Source organism: Hemitrygon akajei, chromosome 31 (genome assembly GCF_048418815.1).
Source record: "Hemitrygon akajei chromosome 31, sHemAka1.3, whole genome shotgun sequence".
NCBI lineage: Eukaryota > Metazoa > Chordata > Chondrichthyes > Myliobatiformes > Dasyatidae > Hemitrygon > Hemitrygon akajei.
The window spans coordinates 19,420,200-19,433,485 of record NC_133154.1 but is presented as its reverse complement, the minus strand read 5'-3'; the positions used below and the strand labels follow the sequence as shown (position 1 = coordinate 19,433,485).

Below are 13,286 nucleotides of genomic sequence, written 5' to 3'. Positions count from 1 at the left end.
GGGAAACCCTTCCCAGAAGTGTGGGACATTGGGGAAAGATGGGACAGAAGGTGGAAGAGCTGCGTGACCGGAATTTGTGACTCAGTGTTCCCTCCTCTCCCTTCCAGGGCTCTCACTGATCTCCTGAAGCAGCAGGGCAACCCTGCCATGGATTGCATCGAGCGCGATGGGAACGTCGGAGCAGTGCAGGTGCCCATCACGGGAAGTCTCTCGCCGAGAATGTCGAGGAACAGCGCTGGTAGGTAGCCCCTCCTTCACCAACAACCACTTTCAGTGACGCCTGCTGAGGTTTCAGCTCCGAGATTAAGGGCCAAAGCAGCTCCTGCAATGTGCAGTAATGTACGGTCCTCACTGACCCAACATACCCCAGACCTGAGTCAGATATTCCTTCCGTATAACACTGGCCTCAGGGGTCAGCGGTGATCCAAATGTTCAACAAGTTATTCATGGGGGCTGTTCAATCTAATACAGGCGTCCCCCGCTTTACAAGTGTTCGCTTTTACAAAACACCTACATTAGTAACTTGTTAGCGCATTACAAAGAAGATTTTCGCTTTTGCAAAAGTTTTTCCCATATAAATTAATGGTTCTTCGCTCTACGCCATTTTGGCTTAAGAAAGGTTTCATAGGAACACTCTACCTTTGTAAAGGGGGGGGGGGGACACCTGTACCAGAGGGCATGCATTTATAAGGTGAGAAGGGGTAAGTTCAAATGAGATGTGAGGGGAAAGTTTTTATACTCAGAGAATGATAGGTGCCTGGAATGAGCTACCCGGGGTAGTGGTAGGGGCAGAAGTATTGGAGACTTTTAATAGACATTTAGATGGGCAATAAATGTGAGGGAAATGGAAGAATATGGACATCGTGTAGGCAGAAGGGATTAGTTTGGTTGGCCATTTGATTCCTAATTTAATCGGTTCAGCACAACATTGTGGGCCGAAGGGCCTGTTTCTGAGCTGTACCGTTCTATAAGCAGTTGAGTGTGGATGTGAGCCTGGGCGCTGGTCCAGATGTGGCACAGCGCCAGTTCGTAGGATCCAGATGTTTAACGATGAACGTGCTGGAGTCCAGATGTGCAGCCAGGAGCACGCAGCCGCCTCCTGCCCCGCCGGTTCAGATCTTCCGAATGTGTCGCCATCTCATTGAGGTCGCCCGCGGTGCCGGCATGTTAAATGCTGAAAACCAGCCCGCTTTCGTCAATGGGATCTCGATGTGTCACTCTGATGGAGCGCCATGAAGGTACACTGAATCGGAAACAGATTTAATATCACCGGCATATTCTCAGCAGCAGTACATTGCAATACACAACGATAAAAATCCATAAATTACAATAAGAAATAGGTACTAAAATTAAATTTAAAACAGTGCATAAAGAGAGCAAAGCGATAGCGAGGTAGTGTGCGTTCAGAACTCTGATGGTGGACGGGAAGGAGCTGTTTCTATTATGTTGAGTGTGCGTCTTCAGGCTCCTGTACCTCCTGCTTGATGAGAAGGGGGCACGTCCTGCCTATCGGGGGTCCTTAATGATGGACGCCGCCTTCTTAAGCCATCGCCTTTTGAAGGTCTCCTCGATGTTTCCAAAGAAGGTGCCTGTGTGTCAGGACTAGAGAAAGGGTAGCAGAGAGAGTATGCGGGCAGCGACCCGCCATCCAGCTTCACCACGTTACAACGAGATGCTCTTCGGCCAGTGACTTGCTGCTGTCAGTGCACAGGATATCAGACAATACGAGGCTCACTCATAAATGTGTTTGGGGGTCACTCCTCGGGTGGACAGAGTGCTGGGCCGGGCCTGTGGCCAGTACTCAGACCGGAGGCGGCTGGTGGAACGAGGTCTGCTACGTCCGGCACAGACAAAACTCGGTCCACCTCAGTCAGGGCAGGGTACCCCGACGCTGCAGCTCACGGGGAGTCAGATGAGTAATTACAGGATCAGCCGAAGTGTGGGCCTGAAGGAGTGTGTGGGTGCTTACAGGGAGTCATGAGGCGTGTTGTCAGTATTCCTAGGGGAACCCCGCGAAGTGTGTCAGCATTTACAGAGCGTTACCAGGGCATGTGTCCGTATTTACAACAGGTCCTGGGGAGAGTGTCAGTACTTACGGGGGGACCCAGGGATAGTGTCAGCTTTTAGAGACGGACCCAAGGGGTGTATAAGTATTTACTGGGCACCCAGGGGGTGTGTCAGTATTTACTGGGCACCCAGGGGGGGGTGTCAGTATTTACTGGGGACTCAGGGGGTGTGTCAGTATTTACAGAGGACCAGGGAGATTCTCAATATTTTCAGGGAGACACGAGTGTGTTAGAATTTACACGGGAGCAGTTGTGTGTCAGTATTTACAGTTATTTACAGGGGGACCAGGGAGTGTGTTAGTATTTACAGGGAGATCCAGGGAGTGTGTCAGTATTTACAGGGAGATCGAGGGAATATGGTAGACACAGGCAGTTTCATCAGTATTTACAGTTATTTACAGGGGGACCAGGGAGTGTGTCAGTATTTACAGGGAGATCGAGGGAATATGGTAGACACAGGCAGTTTCATCAGTATTTACAGGGGGACCAGGGAGTGTGTCAGTATTTACAGGGAGATCGAGGGAATATGGTAGACACAGGCAGTTTCATCAGTATTTACAGTTATTTACAGGGGGACCAGGGAGTGTGTTAGTATTTACAGGGGGACCAGGGAGTGTGTCAGTATTTACAGGGAGATCGAGGGAATATGGTAGACACAGGCAGTTTCATCAGTATTTACAGTTATTTACAGGGGGACCAGGGAGTGTGTCAGTATTTACAGGGGGACCAGGGAGTGTGTCAGTATTTACAGGGGGACCAGGGAGTGTGTCAGTATTTACAGGGAGATCCAGGGAGTGTGTCAGTATTTACAGGGAGATCGAGGGAATATGGTAGACACAGGCAGTTTCATCAGTATTTACAGTTATTTACAGGGGGACCAGGGAGTGTGTTAGTATTTACAGGGGGACCAGGGAGTGTGTCAGTATTTACAGGGGGACCAGGGAGTGTGTCAGTATTTACAGGGAGATCCAGGGAGTGTGTCAGTATTTACAGGGAGATCCAGGGAGTGTGTCAGTATTTACAGGGAGATCGAGGGAATATGGTAGACACAGGCAGTTTCATCAGTATTTACAGTTATTTACAGGGGGACCAGGGAGTGTGTCAGTATTTACAGGGGGACCAGGGAGTGTGTCAGTATTTACAGGGAGATCCAGGGAGTGTGTCAGTATTTACAGGGAGATCCAGGGAGTGTGTCAGTATTTACAGGGAGATCGAGGGAATATGGTAGACACAGGCAGTTTCATCAGTATTTACAGTTATTTACAGGGGGACCAGGGAGTGTGTCAGTATTTACAGGGGGACCAGGGAGTGTGTCAGTATTTACAGGGAGATCCAGGGAGTGTGTCAGTATTTACAGGGAGATCCAGGGAGTGTGTCAGTATTTACAGGGAGATCGAGGGAATATGGTAGACACAGGCAGTTTCATCAGTATTTACAGTTATTTACAGGGGGACCAGGGAGTGTGTCAGTATTTACAGGGGGACCAGGGAGTGTGTCAGTATTTACAGGGAGATCCAGGGAGTGTGTCAGTATTTACAGGGAGATCCAGGGAGTGTGTCAGTATTTACAGGGAGATCGAGGGAATATGGTAGACACAGGCAGTTTCATCAGTATTTACAGGGAGACCAAGGAGTGTGTCAGTACTTAAGACCATAAGACATAGGAACACAATTAGTCCATTCAGCCCTTTGAGTCCACTCTCCCATTCCATCATCCTGGATCCCACTCAACCCCACACACCTGCCTTCTCACCATATCCTTTGATGCCCTGACTGATCAGGAAACGATCAACTTCTGCCTTAAACGTAAGCACAGACTTGGCCTCCGCCACAGTCTGTGGCAGAGCATTCCACAGGTTTACTACTCTCTGGCTCAAAGAATTCCTCCTTACCTCTGTTTTAAAGGGTCACCCCTCAATTTTGAGGCTGCAATTTCTAATTCTGGAAACCCCCACCATAGGAAACATCTTCTTCACATCCACCCTATCTAGTCCTTTCAACATTTGGTAGGTTTCAATGAGATCCCCCTCCCCCCCCCACCCCCACTTTCTTCTAAATTCCAGTGAGTTCAGGCCCAAAGCTGCCAAACGCTCCTTAGATGTTAACCCCTTCATTCCTGGAATCATCTTTATGAACCTTCTCTCCAATGGCAACACATCCTTTCTGAGGTATGAGGCCAAAAACTGCTGACAATACTCCCAGTGCAGCCTTAGCATTATCTCCTTGCTTTTATATTCTGTTCCCATTGAAGTAAATGTGATCTTTGCACTTACCTTCTTTACCACAGACTCAACCTGCAAATTAACCTGCTGGGAGTCTTGCACAAGGACTCGCTGCACCTCTGATGTTTGAATTTTCTCCCCATTTAGATAATATCCACATTATTGTTCCTTATTACCAAAATTTATTATCATACATTTCCCGATACTGTATTCCATCTGTCACTTTTTTGCCCGTTCTTCCAATTTGTCCAAATCCTGCTGCAATCGCATTGCTTCCTCAGCACTACCAACCCCTCCACCTATCTTCGTATCATCCACAAACTTTGCCACAAAGTCATCAATTTCATAATCTAAGCCATTGACAAACAACGTGAAAAGTAGCAGTCCCAATACTGATCCCTAAGGAACACCACCAATCACCAGCAGTCAACCAGAAAAGGCTCCCTTTATTCCCACTCGCTACCTCCTGCCTGTCAGCCATTCTGCTATCCATGCCAGTATCTTTTCTGTAACGCCATTGGATTTTATCTTGTTAAGCAGCCCCATGCGTGGCACCTTATCGTACGCCTTCTGAAAATCCAAGTAAATGACATCCACTGCTTCTCCTTTGTCCACCCTGCTTTTTACTTCCTCAAAGATCTCTAACAGATTTGTCAGGCAAGATTTCCCTTGACAAAAACCATGGTGACTTTGACTTATTTTATCATTAGTCTCCAAGTTCCTCGAAACCTCATTCTTAATAGACTCCAACGCTTTCCCAGCCGCTGAGATTAGGCTAACTGGCCTAGAATTTCCTTTCTATTGCCATCCTCCCTTTCTAAAGAGTGGAGTGACATTTGCAATCTTCCAGTCCTCCAGGACCATACCAGAATCAAGTGATTCTTGAAAGATCATGACCAACGCATCCGTTATCTTTTCAACAACCTCTCTCAGGACTCTGGGATGTAGTCCATCTGGTCCAGGTGACTTATCTTCCTTAAGGCCATTGAGTTTGTCTAGCATTTTTTCCTTTGTAATACCAATGGCACTCACTCCTGCTACTTACTGGGGTGCCTGGGATTCTGTTTGTATTTAGAGGGGGAATCAGAGAGCGTGTCTGAATTTACTGGGAGAGCCAGGGAGTGTGTCAGTATTTACAGAGGGCCAGGGAGTGCGTCAGTATTTACTGGGAGCGCAATGAGTGTGTCAGTATTTACAGAGGGCCAGGGAGTGCGTCAGTATTTACTGGGAGCGCAATGAGTGTGTCAGTATTTACAGAGGGCCAGGGAGTGCGTCAGTATTTACTGGGAGCGCAATGAGTGTGTCAGTATTTACAGAGGGCCAGGGAGTGCGTCAGTATTTACTGGGAGCGCAATGAGTGTGTCAGTATTTACAGAGGGCCAGGGAGTACGTTAGTAATTACAGGGTGATCTGGGGAGTGTATCAGTGTCGTGAAATTTGCTGTTTACATTACAATATGATAAATAAGCTCTAAGTTGCAGTAAATAAAGTTGTGTGTGTGTGTGTGTGTGTGTGTGTGTGTGTGTGTGTGTGTGTGTGTGTGTGTGTGTGTGTGTGTGTGTGTGTGTGTGTGAGTGTGTGTGTGTGAGTGTGTGTGTGTGTATTTAAAAAATTAAATTAAATAATTATGCAAAAAGAGAAGAGTAGTGAAGTAGTGTTCATGGGTTCATTGCCCGTTCAGTTATCTGATAGCAGAGGGGAAGAAGCTGTTCCTGAATCACTGAGTGTGTGCCTTCAGGCTCCTGTACCTCCTTCCTGACGGTAGCATTGAGAGCAAGGCATGTCCTGGGTGATGGGGGTGCTTAATGATGGATGCTGCCTTTCTGAGGCATCGGTCCTTGACCATTTCCTGGTTGTTGAGGAGCATCACTCAGGACATCTTCAGCAGTTTCCTGGGATCGTTTCAGTATTTGAACAGTTCACAGGAGTGTATCAGTTTCCCGGGGTCCCAGGATGTGTCAGAATTTTCAGAGACTACCTCAAATGGTACATTACAAAACATGCCATTCAGTCCCCCAGTTCCATCCCGGCTTTTCTGCCCATCAATACTAGTCCAATTTGCCCTCTTTAGTACCATATCCCCCCTATTGCTTATGTTTTTGAGTTCCTGACTGAAAACTCCTTCAACATAGTAAATGTTCCTGAACCCAGCACCTTTTCTGGAAGCTTATTCCAAATATCGATCGTTCTCTTTGTAACAAAAAAATGCCAAACTACCTTTAAAATTGTTCCCTCAAACCTGTGCCTTCTCATTTTTGATGTCCCTGCAGTGGGAAAAATGCTGAGTGTCTAGATATCCTGCGCTTGCCATAGTATTATACTCCTTAACCAAGTCACCCTTCAGTCCTGTCACAAACACCAGTAAATCTGCAAACGCTGGAAATCCAAGCAACACACTCAGAATGCTGGAGGAACTCAGCAGGCCAGGCAGCATCTGTGGAAAAGAGTACAGTTGACATTTCGGGCTGAGACCCTTCAGTCTCCTTTGCTCCAAAGGATATCAGCCCAGTCTCTCCAGTCTCTCTACTTAACTGAACTCCTTCAATCCAGGCACCATTCTGGTGAACCTCCTCTGCGGTCTCTCTGGCAGAATCACAGTACGCTGATCGGAACTGCTGCATACTCCCAAGTACAGTCTATAACATAGTTATAGTCCTGCTGAAGAGTTTCCGCCCAAAACGTCGACTGTACTCTTTCCCAAAGATGCTGCCTGGCCTGCTGAGTTCCTCCAGCATTTTGTGTGTATTGCCTGGATTTCCAGCAACTGCAGATTTTCTCTTGTCTACAACAGTTACATCATGACATCCCAATCCTTCCATTCTACAGCCGAGCCATGCCAAATGCCTTCATTTAGTGCCCTATAGCTCTGTGCTGCCACTTTGAGGGAACTGTGACTTGGATTCCTTGACCTTCCTGTTTATCATCATTCCTTCCTGCCCCCATTCCCACCCCCATTCTGTTCCCCAAAACACAGTGCCTCACACCTGCTGAGATCAAATTCCATCTGCCAAAGTTCTGCCCAATTTTCCACTCGCTGTAGCCTTAGATAACCTACCTCGCTATCCAGACTACCAGCAATCTTCACGTCATTCACAATTTTACTAATCATTCTGCCTAAATTCACACCTAAGTTGTTAATATATATCACAAATAACTAATTTCCCAGCACTGATCCCAACGGTGCACTACTAGGTATCGACTTTTCTTTAACAGAAGAAAATCTGTAGATGCAGGAAATCCAAAAGCAACACACACGAAATGCTGGAGGAACTCAGCAGGCCAGACAGCACCTAGGAAAAAGAGTAAACGGTCGACATTTTGGGCCGAGACCCTTCTTCTGGTTCCATAGATGCTGCCTAACCTGCTGAGTTCCTCCCTTGGTATTGCCATCTGATCTCCAAAGCCCTCTAAAATACTCACATGGTCCTTGTAAATGCTGGCCTCTCCCAGGCCTGCCCTGTGTGCACAGGCACTCTAAGCAACTGGAATTAAATCAGTCCATTGAGGAGCACAGAGTAAATAGAAGTGGGCTTCAAACAGAAATTAGAAGAGCAAAAGGAGATGAGAAGGTAAGAGTAAGGAGAATCCTTAGATTCTATAAAAAATGTGAGAGGAAGAAGGTAGGCAGAAAACGAGTGGACTTCATCAGCAAGGAATCAGGATGGGACAGGGCCCTCGCTGCCAGATTGTACCTGTCCCTTCTCCCCCCACCTTCTTATTCTTGCTTCTGCCAACACCGAAAAGCGTCTTGACCCGAAATGTTGACTGTCTATTCATTTCCATAGATGATGCCTGTCCTGCTGAGTTCCTCCAGCATTTTGTGTGTGTTGACTTTTCTTCTTGGAGCCACTTTTTCACAGCTACCATCAGGCAGGGGGTTCAGAAGCCTGAACTCCCACAGCACCGGGTTCGAGGGCAGCTGCTTCCCTTCAACAATTCGGTCTTGAACCTACCGTCAGAATCCTATTCACCACTACAGTTTAACAGCACTCTGATCCTTTCTCATTACAATCAATTTTGTCGTTATTTTGCTCTCATTGTGTTTGTCCTTGTAAAAGCTGGCGTACAACTTATGTTTACGAGCTGCGTGCATGTGATGCCGTTGCATTTCATGTGTGCGTACATGTGCTGTGCATATGACAAAAGACTCAACTTTGATCTTCAGTCAGGAAAACATCCTTTAGGTCTTGCTGTTTGCCTCTTATCACCAAGCCAGTTCTGGATCCAGTTAGTGGCTTATATTGTATCCCATGTCACTAAATTTCTGATCCAGCCTAATACCATATACTAACCTCCAGCTTACCTGTGGGCAGCAAAGATGCAAAAAACCTCTGACAGGGTCTCAGCAATCTCCTGCTTTGCTTCCCACAGCAGCTTGTGATAGATCTCAAACATCCCTGGGTGTTTATCCATTCTGATCCCTCCGAACATCTGACATCTCCAGATTCTTAATACTGTCATGCTCCAGGCTATCACGTAACCCTCCCTGAATTCAGTAACCTTCACATCCTGCAGAATACAGAGTTGCAAGCATTCAGTCTGGACAGCCACACACACACACACACACACACACACACACACACACACACACACACACACACACACACACACACACACACACACACACACACACACACACACACACACACACACACACACACACACACACACACACACACACACACACACACACACACACACCTGGAGGAACACAGCAAGTCGGACAGCATCCATGGAGGAAAGTAAATGGTTGATATTTCAGGCCAAGACCCTTCATCAGGACCGAACAAGAAAGGGGCAGAACCCAGAATAAGAAGATGGAGGGAAGGGGAGTGGTAGCTACAACCTCGTCCCTTCCTGATGGATTCCAAAGTTCGAAGCACATTTATTATCAAAGTATGTATACATTATACAACCTTGAGGTTTGGCTCCTGACAGGCAGCCACAAAGCAAAGAAACCTCAGCAGAACCCACTATTTTTCTACCTATCCTCTTTCTCTAACATACTTTTAGAAGGATTCTCCTTACTCTTACCTTTAAGATGATGGGGGCATTGATCGTGTGGATAGCCAGAGGATTTTTCCTAACATGAGGGGGGCACAGTTTTAAGGTGCTTGGAAATAGATACCGAGGGGATGTCAGGGGTAAATTTTTCACACAGAGAGTGGTGAGTACGAGGAATGTACTGCCGGCGGTGGTGGTGGAAGTGGATACGATAGGGTCTTTTAAGAGCCTCTTAGATGGGTATATGGAGCTTAGAAAAATAGAGGGCTATGTGCTTGGGAAATTCTAGGCAGTTTCTAGAGTAGATTACTTAGGCAGCACAACATTGTGGGCCGAAGGGCCTGTAATGTGCTCTAGATTTCCATGTTCTACGTTACCTACCAAGGATATTTCACCTCCTTTTGCTCTTGTAATTTCTTTTTGAAGCCCGCTTCTATACACTCTGCATTCCTCAATGGACTGATTTCATTCCAGTTGCTTAGTGTGTCTGTGTTTACAGGATGTGCCTGGGAGTAGTCAGTATTTACAGGGAACATGTGAGTATTTAGACAGCTTTTGGACATCAGATAAACACCAATGAGGAACTCAGCAGGTCATGCAGTATTTACACTTACTTCCAGCCTGCTACACCGCTGGTGTTTAGGGCAGCAACTAAGGTCCTCCATTTCTGTCCTTGGCCACTCAAATGTAGAAGGATTCTTTGTTTACCAGTTAGAGTTGTTGGCTCTGAACTGAACCCCCAAACTGATGGAACACTCTTAGTCTGACCTCTAGCCTTTGACCTGTTTGGCGTGGGTGACCCTATCAAGAGCCAAAGCATAAAGGCCAGCATAGCTCTCCGGGTCACTGAGGCACGCAAGCCCCCGAACCCCAACTAGGCTGTGGCCCTCCTGGAGGAGGCAGCATCTACGGAAAAGAATAAGCAGTTGGCGTTTCGGGCCGAGACGGAGATTGTTTATTCATTTCCATAGATGCTGCCTGACCGGCTGAGTTCCTCCAGCGTTTTGTGCGCGTTGGATTTCCAGCATCCAAAGAATCTCTCGAGTTTATAAATACCAAGCTGTTATATAATAACTCCGAAGCAGCCCTTCAAATTAGTGATTACATTTCACCTTACTTCTCTCTTAGAAGGGGTACCTGACAGGGTTCCCCACTTTCCCCAGTGTTGTTCTGTCTAGCTTTGGAGTCTCTGGCAGCAGCTATCGGAGAGAATGAGAACTTTATAGGGGTATCTGTGGGAGGACAGGTTCATAAACTGATGCTTTATGCGGATGATATTTTATTATTTGTCGGTCCGTGCCATGTCTTTTTAACATTATAAAGTCTTACTCTAGATTCTCAGGTTATAAGGTTAATTGGACAAAATCAGAAGCACTACCGTTGACTGCATATTGCCCTGAATCTGCTTTTTACTCAGGCCAATTTCACTGGCCAGAGAAGGGTATACGATATTTAGATATTAACTTTCCCCCTCAGCTGAAGGATTTAGTAAAGGTAAATTTTGATCCATTATTGCAGAGAATTTCATGTGATGTAGACAGATGGTCATCATTGTATTTGTCAATGTTGGGAAAAGTAAATGCCTTGAAGGTGAATAGCATTCCAGAGGTTAATTATCTGCTCCAATCGTTACCAGTTCAAATCCTATTAACATATTTTAAGCAATTTGATAAAATAATTAAGGCTTTTATTTGGAATGGTAAATGCCCACGCTTAAACTTTAAGAAATTACAATTGCCAGTTGAAAGGGGGGGGGGGGGGCTTAGGTTTGCCAAAGTTAATATATTATTACTATGCCTTTACTCTTAAAGATTTAGCACATTGGTCTCTCTCTCTGGAGAGAGCGCCCCCTTGGTATCGTATTGAGTGCTCTGCTCCTCCTCCCATCCCTCCGTTACAATGTTTGTCTATCAAGTCACCTCCTGAGGCAAGGTCTCACCCAATTATATTGCATATGCATTTGTTCTGGAATAACATAGCCAAATTATTTAAATTTAATCCATATTTGAATGAAGCCTCGGGTATCTGGATGAACCCAAAGTTGTGCATTGATAAGTCCCCTTTCTTCTAGAGGGAATGGCAAGGGAAAGATGTAATTAAATTGGGAAACCTTTATAATGGTGATAGTTTAAAATCTTTTACTCAATTAACCCAACAGTATGATATCTCTAGGTCACAATTTTGGAGATACCTTCAACTGTGTCATTTGCTACATGCAACTTTTGGTTCTACACAGCAACCCCCACAAGTTGCTGCGATACTGTCTACTGTACTGGCTGCAGATGGTAAAGGTCACAAAGCCTCAACTTATTATTCAGCTTTAACACTAATTTCTGGGGACAAAATTCTGTTGGGTCTTAAAAGAGCATGGGAAAAAGACCTGAGTGTGACTTTTGAGACAAAAGAGTGGGACAAAATTTGCAAAAATGTCAAAATAATGTCATGAGACCTGAGGCTGCACCTTATTCAGTTTAAGATCCTACACTGTTTCTATTGGACTCCAGCAACGTTACATAGATTAGTGTTGAAAACACCCCTGAATGCTGGTGCTGTGAGGTGGATAAAGGGGACTTAGTACATGCTCTCTGGTCCTGTCCCAGAATTCAAGAATTTTGGATTATGATACATAAATATATTGGTGAAGTTTCAGGTATCAACTCCCTTTCTGCCCCAGACCTTTTGTCTTGGGAGACACACTTGGGTTACTTGGGGATAAACACTCTCAAAATTGGATCCAGACAAGTATAATGGTAGGAAGACACATTATACTTAGAGGTTGGAGGAACTTGGGGGGACCATAGTTTCAGGAGTGGGTCACAGAAATAGTCAAAGTGGCAGCTTTTGAACTCATGTTTTACAAACAGTTTGATAGACTGGACATCTATACACAAAAATGAGGCAAATATTTCAAGTCAAATCAAGTCACTTTTATTGTCATTTCGACCATAACTGCTGGTACAGTACATAGTAAAAATGAGACAACATTTTTTTCAGGACCATGGTGTTACATGACACAGTACAAAAACTAGACTGAACTACGTAAAAAAAAGCAACAGAGAGAAAGCTACACTACACTACAGACCTACACTGGACTGCATAAAGTGCACAAAATCAGTGCAGGCATTACAATAAATAATAAACAGGACAATAGCAGTAAGGTGTCAGTCCAGGCTCTGGGTATTGAGGAGTCTGATAGCTTGTGGGAAGAAACTGTTACACAGTCTGGTTGTGAGAGCCCGAATGCTTTGGTGTCTTTTCCCAGAAGGCAGGAGGGAGAAGAGTTTGTATGAGGGGTGTGTGGGGTCCTTCATAATGCTGTTTGCTTTGTGGATGCAGAGTGTAGTGTAAATGTCCGTAATGGCGGGAAGAGAGACCCCGATGATCTTCTCAGCTGACCTCACTATCCGCTGCAGGGTCTTGCGATCCAAGATGGTGCAATTTCCGAACCAGGCAGTGAAGCAGCTGCTCAGGATGCTCTCAATACAACCCCTGTAGAATGTGATGAGGATGGGGGGGTGGAAGATGGACTTTCCTCAGCCTTCGCAGAAAGTAGAGACGCTGCTGGGCTTTCTTTGCTATGGAGCTGGTGTTGAGGTACCAGGTGAGATTCTCCGCCAGGTGAACACCAAGAAATTTGGTGCTCTTAACGATCTCTACCAAGGAGCCGTCAATGTTCAGTGGGGAGTCAACAACCATCTCTTTTGTTTTGTTCACATTCAGAGACAGGTTGTTGGCTCTGCACCGGTCCGTTAGCCGCTGCACCTCCTCTCTGTAAGCTGACTCGTCGTTCTTGCTGATGGGACCCACCACGGTCGTGTCATCAGCGAACTTGATGATGTGGTTTGAGCTGTGTGTTGCAGCACAGTCATGGGCCAGCAGAGTGAACAGCAGTGGACTGAGCACACAGCCCTGGGGAGGCCCCGTGCTCAGTGTGATGGTGTTGGAGGTGCTGCTCCCGATCCGGACTGACTGAGGTCTCCCAGTCAGGAAGTCTA

At 46.0% G+C, this 13,286-nt stretch overlaps 1 protein-coding gene across 3 annotated transcripts in view; it reads left to right on the top strand.

Annotated features, from left to right (window-relative positions):
• The window catches only part of LOC140719398 (protein shisa-9-like), a 152,369-nt gene that overhangs the window by 90,215 nt on the left and 48,868 nt on the right, over positions 1 to 13,286 (top strand). For all 3 annotated transcript variants that reach the window (XM_073034025.1, XM_073034023.1, XM_073034024.1), the window contains exon 3: positions 108 to 238. In XM_073034025.1, coding sequence (XP_072890126.1) covers positions 108 to 238 — 131 coding nt within the window. The remainder of the gene's footprint in view (positions 1 to 107; positions 239 to 13,286) is intronic.